At 41.7% G+C, this 12,849-nt stretch overlaps 1 protein-coding gene across 1 annotated transcript in view; it reads left to right on the top strand.

The window, feature by feature from the left end:
* Nucleotides 1–9,309, top strand: part of LOC134568090 (extracellular serine/threonine protein kinase FAM20C-like) — a 45,604-nt gene extending 36,295 nt beyond the window's left edge. Inside the window, exons 9-10 of the mRNA XM_063426380.1 lie at nucleotides 2,102–2,161; nucleotides 8,947–9,309. Coding sequence (XP_063282450.1) covers nucleotides 2,102–2,161; nucleotides 8,947–9,175 — 289 coding nt within the window. The 3' untranslated portion in view covers nucleotides 9,176–9,309. The remainder of the gene's footprint in view (nucleotides 1–2,101; nucleotides 2,162–8,946) is intronic.
* The last annotated feature ends 3,540 nt before the right edge of the window (nucleotides 9,310–12,849 follow it).

Raw genomic sequence — 12,849 nt, 5'->3', positions numbered from 1 at the left:
ACACATCATCCAGCACACACACACACATCATCCAGCACACACACACATCATCCAGCACACACACACACACACATCATCCAGCACGCACACACACATCATCCAGCACACACACACACACACACATCATCCAGCACAAACACACACACACACACACACACACACATCATCCAGCACACACACACACACACCATCCAACACACACACACACACTCACATCATCCAGCACACACACACACACACATCATCCAGCACACACACGCACACACACATAATCTAGCACACACACATCATCCAGCACACATACACACACACACACATCATCCAGCACACACACACCATCCAGCACACACATCATCCAGCACACACACATCATCCAGCACACACACACATCATCCAGCACACACACACACACATCATCCAGCACACACACACACATCATCCAGCATACACACACACACACACACACATCATCCAGCACACGCACACACACACACATCAGTCAGCACACACATACACACACATCATCCAGCACACACACATCATCCAGCACACACACACACATCATCCAGCATACACACACACATCATCCAGCACACACACACGCACATCATCCAGCACACACACACACATCATCCAGCACACACACACACACACATCATCCAGCACACACACACACACACATCAATCAGCACACACATACACACACATCATCCAGCACACACACACACACACACTTCATCCAGCACATGCACACTGCATTCATTATACACAATCTGCACTTACTACAAACACACTACATTCATTATACACACTCTGCACTCATTACAAACACACTTCATTCACTATACGCACTCTGCATTCATTATACACACTCTGCACTCACTACAAACACACTACATTCACTACACACACTGCATTTATTATACACACTCTGCACTCACTACAAACACACTACATTCACTACACACACTGCATTCATTATACACACTCTGCACTCACTACAAACACACTACATTCACTATACACACTACATTCACTATACACACTCTGCACTCACTACACACTACATTCACTATACACACTCTGCACTCACTACAAACACACTACAAACTACATTCATTATACACACTCTGCACTCACTACAAACACACTACATTCATTATACACAACTGCACTCACTACAAACACACTCTGCACTCACTACAAACACACTACATTCATTATACACACTCTGCACTCACTACAAACACACTGCACTCACTACAAACACACTACATTCATTATACACACTGCACTCACTACAAACACACTACATTCATTATTCATACTCTGCATTCACTACAAACACACTGCATTCATTATACACACCCTGCACTGTACTCTATGCATAGGAGTGTGTGGGGGTTTTTTTTTTGGGGGGGGGAGAGGGGGGGAGGGGGGGCAGTTCTCACACTTTTTTCCCCAGGACTTGACCCTTGGAGAAGTAGAATAGTGAAATACTATATTGTTATCTAAGAAATATCTATAGCAAACATGAAGATTAAAAGCTACTCTTTGTTTTACATTCATAAATTAGATTAAGCCATAAACAAAGGAAAGTGACAATGTTGGAATAAAACATATATAAAATATAGTCAGGCTATTCACAATCCAGGAATTATGAAGAATGTACAAAAGATTTGCAAATCTCTTTTCTCTCAGAATAGCTGGACTAGAAAATATCCACTAGTCAGTAATGTTTCCGAAGCGGCTATTTTGACCTAAAAATTTGAAATCCCCTTGTGAATTTCTGACAGTTTCTGACAATTCGCAGTATAGTGAATAACTCTGTGGAAACAGAGACAATACCGAAAGAAACCAATATGAACAAATAATACAAGTAAGAGTGCAAAAGACAAAAAAAATATGGTCAAAGGAAAACAGCTAGATCGTGTGTAGTCCAAGAAAGAAATGATGAAGCAAAATTGGAATACAAAAAAATGAGAAATAATTGGAATAATAAGTGCAAGATCAATTTTTTAAATTTCCTGGTGAATGTGAGATTAACAATAAGCATTAAAAACAAACAATACATAATACATGACCTTCGTTTCTGTTTCAGGTTTGGCCGTCACTCATATGATGACCTTTCGATTCTCGCTCCCCTCAAGCAATGTTGCAGGTCAGTCTTTTAAATCAATGCCTTTCAATCTCTGATAGCTCAGCACTTTAACTTGATATTAAGGCTCCACAAGAAAAGTAACAATTTAAACCAGTATGGAATTATGGTAACTTTGATTATATTTCTCATAACATAATCGAGTTTCAAAAATTCAAAAACCCATCAAGTTCAATTTTTCAAAGTGCTGATCCACAGAAAGACGAGTATAGTTATGTTGAGTTGGTCATATAATACATTTTGGATCCATCAGCAGAAACATTCCTGAGTCCGGGAAACATGATATACTGTACTTTTTACTTGATCATTACAAAACTTTATGACTGCTTTTAAATATCTCAAAATATAAAAAATAGCGCACCTTATTTATTTAGTTATGAATTCCATATCTTTACTTTCCTACTTTTTTTTTCTTAATAGTATTATTACTCCTTCTGAGCAAATGTTAAAAAAATTCTTAACCTTTGAGACTTGTAGGTGAAATATAAGGGATGTGGGAATTTTTCTTGTATTCAGGATAAAACCTTTAATGGACTTTCTCCAAATGCTACCACTATCATCTTGCAGCCATGGAGTACATTTACATCGGTCTATTTATCAAGTATTTATCGAGCAGATTATATTCAGATTTATATTGCTTTTAATCAAGTCCTCGAGTACATGAACAAAACAGTAATTCAGTTACAAGGCTGCAAATATGTAAAGTAAAATTGTTTAACATTAGCAATAATAACAATTGCATTTTGATCGTGGATACAGATATATACATATGTATCCATGGATTTTTAGCTGGTATTAAATTTAATATCCTTTAGAATGTTATTTCCCATCTGTAATCTTTATAGGAGGATTCATTTTAACATAACACTCCAGACACCATAACCACTATATTGATATGTTGTGGTTATGGTGCCAGGAGTTCCCTGATAACTCTCCCATTGTCTTAGTCTTAATAACAACCCCAACACCCTTTAAAAGAAGAGTTTGAACATTGTGCTACCATGGTGATTGTTTAGGTAGTTAATAATTTTCCTTGGCGGCATTAACCAATGGGTAATACCTAAGCTAAAACTGAAATGTGAGGGACAGATAATAAATAACTTAAAAATTAGTTAAAAAGGTAGAGCACCACTAAGGCATACCTCCCGAGCATCCCTGTTTAGGAGGGACAGTCCCTATTTTGGGCCTACATCTTTCTGCCCCTCGTTTTTCCCTCTTTGTGTCCCTCTTTTATAGGAGCTCTATACGGTTGGTGTGTCTGAGCGTATAACAGAGCTCCACAGCAATAATACTCACAGTAATGTGTCTTTCAACTTCAATAAATGTGTTTAGAAATCAGTCTGTGTAGATAAGATACGTATTATTTTACATTTTAATTGTAGCCTCTGGCTACACATCCAATCACACTCTTAAAATAAAAGTGTCCCTCTTAGTCCAATCGAAATGTTGAGGGGGGGTATGCTGTAACGTAAGATTGTACAGAAACTTTCCTAACTGGACATCAAAAAACAGTGTACATGAATCTTGAAAGACATGAGCAGAGTGTCTGAACAATATCTCTGTTAAAACTACTCAGTCAGTGTCCTTCATATATGGCTGGAACATAGCCCTCAATCATACAGACACATTGCATAGCCCAAACAAAACACCAGTAAGAAAACCGCTCACAATAATAAGGTCAATAAAATTATTCAGAAAATATATATATAACAAAAATGTATTAACAAGGTAAACGTCCAACCTTCAGCAGTTTGTGAATCTACAGCCCAAGTACCCTATAAAGTGATGTGATAGATGAAAAAGGAGGAGAAATAGCATAGGAGAAAATAATCCTAAATCCTCCTTAGTTTATTATAGATTTGATGTTTTTAACTAGTAAAATATCTAGGTGAGGACAACAGGACCATATCTAGGTGAGAACAACAGGGTAATATCTAGGTGAGGATAACAGGGTAATATCTAGGTGAGGACAACAGGACAATACCTAGGTGAGGACAACAGGGTAATATCTAGGTGAGGACAACAGGGTAATATCTAGGTGAGGACAACAGGGTAATATCTAGGTGAGGACAACAGGGTAATATCTAGGTGAGGACAACAGGGTAATATCTAGGTGAGAACAACAGGACCATATCTAGGTGAGGACAAAAGGGTAATATCCAGGTGAGGACAACAAGACAATATCTAGATGAGGAAAACAGGACAATATCTAGATGACGACAACAGACGAGTTGAGCCTCTAACCAAGAAAAAAACTATTCAACCAAATAACATACCCTTGAAAATAAAGCCTGTTTGTTAAATTCCATTTACAGCCAGCAATCAGCAAATTGTTTCTAGAGCTATGGCTCAGACCAAGAGGGAGCAAGAAAGCAAACTGTAAAACAGGGAGAAATTTAAAGGGACACTCTGTTACAAATCGTTATTTGTAACTGGCCCTTTAAATGGAACATTGCCCTGCTTCCCTGGATTGTGGAGAAGCCTATTTGCCAGCCTCCTGCCTCATGACTATGGCCCCTGGAAGATTGTGCCCCTGAAAATGTATTAACTTTTATTGGTGTGTATGGCCCTTTAAGAACCGTCTGGGGACATATTGTGACTTTGCTGAACAATGCCCCTTTAAGACTATGTCCCCAGACCTGTAAAATAACTTGTTCCTGGCTTTCCCCCACTTGGTTCAGTAAATAGGGCTTACTGAACCAAGTACCACACAGGCGGACCACCCAGAAGCTAAAGTGTGCAGGCATTTACCTCCCAGGCTGTGAGGTTACTGCCGGTTAATTGCACGTGGCGGCGGCCATCTTGGTTCACTCGAATGCGGTCAGCGGTGTATGCTAAAGATTCTGTGGAACTAAAATCGGCTACACATTTTGCCGAACACCGCTGACCCTTACCTTCTCCCATACGGAACTTGCAGCTCCAGAGACTAAGTCCCGTTCGAAATGGGACTTAGTCGTTTTTTCGGTCATAAAGGACTCCCAGCTAACTTTTGATCCACTGGAAGGATTTGGCTTATTTTTGGAAGGGTTTATGTTTGATGTATGCTGAGTCTGAATATGCAACTTTTATTGAAATTGAATGTATGGTTTTAAAGTTACAGTGTGTGTGTAAAAACTGTATTCTTATTGTATGTAATAATTGGTTTAACTGTTTATCTGAGGGGAGGGAATGTGTGGGCTGCACCAGATGTGTGATTGGTGATTTTATGCCTCCCCCTGGGAGTGTCCTATTTGCATGTAACCTCAATAAAAGCCAGGCTGGGTGTTCCAGCATCTCAGACCTCTTCTGACCCTCTAACTTGTAGCCGTGACTCATGTTTGTAGGGGACAGCTATAATCACTACAGGGATTGCTATGCTCTTCATACTCCCTTAGCTACTGAGCTCTTGTAAGAGCTCTTGTTCCTGATCCTGCTTCGCTCTACAGAAGGGAGAGGTTCACCTACTGGAACCTGGAGCCTGGTCGTAGGTCCAGGGTGCAGAGCAGACGTCGAGATACCAGCCCAGCAGCGGTGGTTCGTGGAGTCTGCAGTGCTTATGGTGGCTACAGTGCTGATGGTCCTTTGGTGAGCGCTAGGAGCATCCTTTTCTATGGTCCAACTTCCAGCCAGCCTGGAGGCAACCGTAACATTTGGTGGCAGCGGTGGGATGGCGTCCTTGTGCGAGGAGAAGCAGCTCGGAGACACCGGTAACGTGTGGAGTTGTGCAGCGTCCTTATCTTCAGCAACATAATGGAACCAGCAGTGGCTACAGCAAGCATGGCGTATAGCTACTCCGTACTAGAGTTTGGCACGATGGTAGGGTTACACCTGAAGTTTTACGGACCCAATCCAGAGGAGAAATACGTGCGGTTCGTGTGGGACATGGTGACCCGGAACCTTCAACACAGGGCGTTGAGGGAAGGCCAGTGGGCACGTTGGGAGAAACTCCAGCCACAGGTAGAGTGGGACGAGGAAGAAACCGAGGTGGCCGGTGGAGATGGGACCGAGGTCTCTCTACCGGCCCTACAGGGATGCTGGGCACCCGGCCCAGATCCTCAGCGGCAGTATGTTTTACAGGGAGGGGAGACAGTCGGTCTCACTCCCCAGCGGCAGAATGTGTTATTGGAGGAAGAGACAACCGGTCTCCCTCCCCAACAGAAACCAGAGGTACCCGAGGTAGAGGACCTCGTAGACTGGTCCTGGGAGGACCCCCTGCAGGCAGGTGGAGATGGGACCGAGATCTCTCCACCGGCCCTACAGGGATGCTGGGCACCCGGCCCAGATCCCCAGCGGCAGTATGTTTTACAGGGAGGGGAGACAGTCGGTCTCACTCCCCAGCGGCAGAATGTGTTATTGGAGGAAGAGACAACCGGTCTCCCTCCCCAACAGCAACCAGAGGTACCCGAGGTAGAGGACCTCATAGACTGGTCCTGGGAGGACCCCCTGCAGGCAGGTGGAGATGGGACCGAGATCTCTCCACCGGCCCTACAGGGATGCTGGGCAACCGGCCCAGATCCCCAACTAGAGCTGGAGTTACAGAAAGTGGAGAGCATCAACCTCCCCCCCCAGCAGCAGCCGGAGTACCAGGGGGAGGTAAGTGATATTTCTCCTCCCCAGCGGCAGTGTGTACCCCAGGGAGCTGAAGGTGCAATCCTTCCTCCCCAGCGGCAGTGTGTAACCCAGGGAGCTGAAGGTGTCATCCTTCCTCCCCAGCGGCAGTGTGTCCTGCAGGGAGCAGAGACCGTCAGTCTCACACCCCAACAGCAGGACAAAATAATGAAAGGGGAGACAGCTGGTCCCCCTCTCCACCAGCAGAGAGAGTGTCAGGGAGAGGAGCCTGTTAAACCCTCTCCCCAGCGGCAGTTGACAGTCCAGAGAGAGGAGCTTGTTACACCCTCTCTCCAGCGGCAGCCTAACCCACCAAGGGGAGATGTTGAGCCCCGCAACTGTGCAGATGGGACCGTAGTCTCTGCGCTTACAGCCCAAGGGGTAGGGATGGTCGGTCCTGTCCCCCAGCCCCAGAGCTGTGTACCCAGAGGGGAGACGGTCGGTATCCCCCTCCCACAACCAGGCTCCAATCAGGCTACTTCTGTGGTAGCGCTGTCACCAGGGCAGAGTACCGCTGGTCTCTGCCCACTCAGCAACCCACCAAGGCAGTCTACCAGCTCCCCACACAGCCGTGGTGAGGCACCTGGACATGGACAAGTTGCTACTTTATCCAGGTGGAGTAAACATTTATTGTGGGTGGGCTGTACTGCTGTTTGTGCTTCGTGGGTGGGATGCTGGACTAACCAGGGCACTGACCGGCAGGAGGTCAGATACCCTGTTAGTCTGGGGGGCAAAGGGGAGAAGTGTGGCGAAACCGACCTCGCCACGTGTCCTTGGAGGGGGCTGCTTGCCCGCCTCTTGCCTTTGGACTATGGCCCTGCAGGTTAAACTGTTTATTTTCCCTGCAGAAAGGCTTATTCGTGTGATCTGAGTGCCATTCATCTAATAATGTGCAGTCAGATCAAAGCTATCTGGGGATATGTAGAAATGTGTGTTTTATGTACTAAATGTATCAGTATGTAATTTTATGTCTTTTACTGTCTTTTTGTCTGCCATGTGGGTAATGGAGTTTGGCTCTGTCTTTGGAGATAATTAGATTCCTTCTCCAGTTATCTCCAGGGCAGAAGGGAGGAAGCCAGGATGCATTGTGGGGATGTTTTACTTTTACTGTTTGAGCCAGGGGGAACAAAAGATACTTTTACTAACTTTTGAACCCCTGGTCTGATTCATGCCATTTTTTATATGTTATTCCCCTGAATGGATTGATTGTGAATATGTATTTTTATGCGAATGTGATGTATATTTTGGGAGTTATGAATGTTGTGTAAAAACGGTATTTTCCCTACCTATGATAATTGTATTTCCCTGTGTGTACAGATAATTAGTTTACAGGTAGAGGGGAGGGCTATGTGTGGGATGTAACTATTGTGTGATTGGTTAATGTACGTTACTGTGTGTGTCCCTCCCCTTCATGGGAGCACCTAATAAAAAGGGCTGCAAGCTAGCAGCCAGAGAGTTCTATTTTTACCCTCAACTTGAGTCCTGTCTCTTATTGGGGGAATCTGCTACAAGGGATTGCTATGCTAGGCATATTCCCTTGCTATAATCACTGATCTCTTGTAAGAGCTTGTTCCTGCTTCGTTCTGAAGGGAGATAGCTGCAGCCTGCGGTGCTTATGGTGTCTGGTGGAGTGCTTGGAGTCCTCTGGAAGCGCTAGGAGCATCTTTCAACTGAGGTACCCAGTCGGGGTGCCAGTTGATCCGTTACACACTCCAATGCCCAGACAGAAAAAAAAAACAATTAAAAATAATCACTATTAGTATTGACTGTTCATACTGTTAAACCTGTAATGTTGAAAAGCTAACTCTTTTTGTTTATGTTAATCTTGTTATTTCATCCTTGACAATCTGCTATCTAATACCTGCATTAATTGTGTTCAAACCCAAAGCCCATTCATCTGCATCAGTGCTGGGTACACTGGGTTTTGCTACAGGGCTTTGTTGTTGAGGTATGACATTGGAATCTGCAACTGAGGACAATGCCAATCTGATGGCAAATTCTTGCAATGGCATGATCTATACACCAAAACTGCTTCATTAAGCTAAAGATGTTTTAGTGTCTATACTGTCCCTTTAATCAGAGAATGTTTCACATAGATGTTCACTTTTATGCACAGGCTGTAATGACACATTCACTGCAGCACCCATACCTGTCATCTTCTTTTTCCAGCATGTTACTGATCTCATTCTTGTTTTTCTCAGAATTAAGAGGTCTACTCTACATCGTCTGCAGCTTCTGTACACCGAACCTTATCGTCTGAGCGATGTCATGCGAGAGTCTCTATCTTCAGATCCTCTCACCCCAATCTTGACAGAACCTCACCTTACTGCCCTGGACCGCAGGCTGGACCTCACCCTTGACTTTGTGAAACAATGCATAAGGAGAAAGGGTTACCAACACGTGGTGCATGATGATCTACCAACGTTATAGCAAACACATAAAGCTACATTTCTTACCCTCCCATAGAAAACACAAAATGTCGACGCTGCCATTGTAGACATTTGTTATTAGTTTCATATACAATCCATCCCACCTTTTACACTAGCCTTTTCATTAGATCTCATTTAACCCCTGCATGGCAGATGATGTATCAGGACTGTCATATCATTTGATATTTCTAACCCATAGTGCTAGGGGATGATGTAAGTTTTAACAGAGTTCTAAGTGAACGTATTTAAAACAAGCTTCCTGCAACACTATTGTAGGGTTTGCCAATTGTGTGGTTGTTGTATTCTTTACTGTTTATATCATTAATTGTGATTGATTTAATTGAAATATAATTTAAAGAGGTAAGGCCCTAAAAAGCCTGTATCTTCATTTCTTTAGAATAAAATGTTAGTGTTGTTAATCTGACAAAACATACTATAGTTTCAAAAGTCCTGTATATTAGCAAGTAATAGTGGCTGGAGAATTTTAAGATGGCAGAAAGACTATCCTGTCTGCCTGTCTACCCCTGCAAGCCCCACCTCTTGGCCTGTTGTACTCTGCCCAATTAACACTATATACCGGTACTCCAACTATGACCTAACGAAACATCGATTCCCTTTCAGCACTGTAAACCTATAGACAATCAACTGTTGGAAAAGAAAACCACTTTACATATGCATAAAAAAGTCTTAAATCATTTTGCTCCAAAACTGTACTCCCTGTGGTATATGAAATTTAAATATGGAATCCTGAGGCATATGATTTTTACATACTACAAAGCAGAACTAGTCATGCATTGCCAATCAACACAAAGAAGTGATATGTGTCCTAAGAACAAAGGAGGCCAAAGAAGAGAATCGTTGGTCACAGTTCCTTCTTTTGTCCTTTAGCATAATTTGAAGCAATGTAAACAAACCTCAGGAGCAATATCTATTGAGAAATGTGAAAAAAAGGGTAATGTTGCAGTACGGGAGCAATAAAGGAATTCTAGCATGTTTGGGGGCAATAAAGAAATTATAGCATGGAATATGTGGAGGGGATGTGTCATATGGAGAAGACTGCAGCACACATTAATAGCTCGGGAATTTGCAAAACATTGCCTCAATAAACATTATTTATTTAAATGTTGTTTGCTGATCTTTAACTTCATTACTCTTCAACTCATTGTTAAATAAAACGTGGTATCAGATTACACTGCCATGAAATATAAAATAAATAAATGCAGACTTTACTTTTCTGAATACAAAATACCCATGGTTTTCTCTCCATCTTTTTCTTTAAAGGGACACTTAAGGCACGACAACTACTTCAAGATTGAAGTAATTATAGTGCTGGAATCTGGGGACGTCAGATCTTGCATCGCTTTTAAATGGTTTGTGCTCTTAGCCAATCACTGCCAGCATACTCTGGTATGAATTGGTATAATGTGTGGCGGAACATAACTTAACACTATTGTAACGTCCTGGAGGAAGGAGGCAGGCTATCAGGGACTGAACATGTCTGCTAAACAGTGTGTAAACCGTTTAACAGTCATTCAGAACATGGAGCTGATAGGGTACAGGCACCATTACCACTTCAATCATTGCTATCTGACTCTTCCATTCAAATATTTATTATTCATTTATCCCTGGTTGGATGGAACTGGCAACAAATGACCTAATTTGGGTAAATCACAGGACCATTGCTCTCCTTTGCTGATCCATGTGTCTGCAGTGCTTGCATTCTGACAAATCAATGCTTTCACCTAGACACTTTTCACTTTGAAGACACACTGCCTTCCATGTTTCAGTTAATTTCTTACTTTTAGGTTTCCTGGTCAGGTTCGTCCTTCACTTCCTCTATGAAAGGGTTAATGCTGTCTTGGACTCAATTCCCTCAATTCTGAATCTCTCGGTCACCACATCAATTGACGGGAGAAACTTGCTCAGCAAATAAGACACACGAAAGGTGCATGACAAGTTCTCAATTTGTATTACTGTGAATCGGGCATTTATACAATTGTATTTACATGTGTCATGAGATATGCCATTCAGAATATAAGATTGACTACTTCCTTAAATATCACATGTTATTCTGGCAATAGATAGATAAGACCTTCTTTGAATATGTCTGGATCCGAGGCCAGACATCCTGAGTATTTAGCATTGTCTTACATCCTATAGAATTGTAAGTCTGTCACACTCAATCATATTAGATCATCCTATACAATTGTATACTAAGCATAGTATCACATTGTCAGACATCCTAAAAGGAAAAATGTCATTGTCCAAGTTTTGCCACACTCAGCATATCTATGACGTACATTAAATTTTAGCATACAAAGCAAAAAGTAGTTTAACAAGTCAGCAATAATGATAATACATCTTATAAAATGATATGAGAAATTAACTATCTAATATTTCTTACATTTCCCCTCTTTGAGCAAAAATAACATTTGCTCATCTTATCAATAAAATCTTACCAGGACAGAGAAACTTCCACATGGTATTTTCAGGGGTGCTAGTCACTCCCTGCGGGACTTTCATTAATTTCTTCACCTCGATTCCCATGTGGTAATTCCTAAGGCCCAGTTTTAAAGATGGGTTGATACCCTCCAGTGGCAGAGAGGAGAATTTCCAATTGTTTCTGTTCTGCATTATGAATTAATTTCTGTATTCTCTTCCTCAATGTACAAGTAAGGTGGCAGTTATATAAAATCATACACAATAAAATCAGAACTACAATAACAAGCGGATAGAAGAATGATTTCATTATCTGGGATCCAGTAAGGGACCAACCAGTGAAAGCGTCATACCATTGATGGGCTAAATCATTCTGAATTTGTGAACTCACCTGAAGGAGTTCTCCTTTTAAGATATGTGTGGCTACCTGTGTATGTAGGTGCCCACCAGGTTAAATTTCTGGCAAAGAGATCATAAACTGGTACTGGTAATGTGTTAAATTGACAAGCTAATTTAACATCCTTTGATATATGACATAGTGTAAAATAGCATGAGCATGAAAAATATGAAACATTACCAGTTAACCATTCATTGCATTTAGTGGATTGGGTTTTTTAGAAGTAACCATTCATTATCTGTGTGGTTAAGCATTCTTCTAATCTTCTCTAATTTAAGAATCATTAGTGGGTTTTCTAATGCCAATCCTTGTTGTTGCATCCATAAATACCTGATGGCACAAGTACTCCAATTACTTAGACCTGTTGTGAATTTCATAGTTGCAACAGTTAAATTATCTAAATAATTATACATTGATTTATCTAAATCCAATCCTGTAACCTGTGATTTAACAACAGTTGGAGCCCAGTTTGCAGTAGCATGGAAATCAGTCCCTATATGCATGCTGGCTGTGTTTAACTTATTCTTGAGGGTCTCCATATCTATAACTATTTAGTATACCCATAATGGTCCCAGCACCTCCTAACAGTGTGTCATACCATTCCGTTTTCTGCCTTTTGTTTGCTGTGTTACATAATGTTACAAAAAGGAGTAGTGATTTTTAATGACACATGTACAGCTTGTAAGAAGGCAGTTGTATTAACACATGTGGATGGAATAGGTGTGTGTGTGTGTCATTCATAATGACTAACATTTGTCCCCTTCTCCAATTAATGGTACCAGTTATATAATCATTATTAAAAGTAATACGGCCTCTGTTTATATTGATATGCAACCTTA

This window comes from Pelobates fuscus, chromosome 7, assembly GCF_036172605.1.
Source record: "Pelobates fuscus isolate aPelFus1 chromosome 7, aPelFus1.pri, whole genome shotgun sequence".
In the NCBI taxonomy this organism is placed as follows: Eukaryota; Metazoa; Chordata; class Amphibia; order Anura; family Pelobatidae; genus Pelobates; species Pelobates fuscus.
The sequence above is the reverse complement of the archived record's forward strand: the minus strand, read 5'-3'. Positions and strand labels throughout refer to the sequence as shown.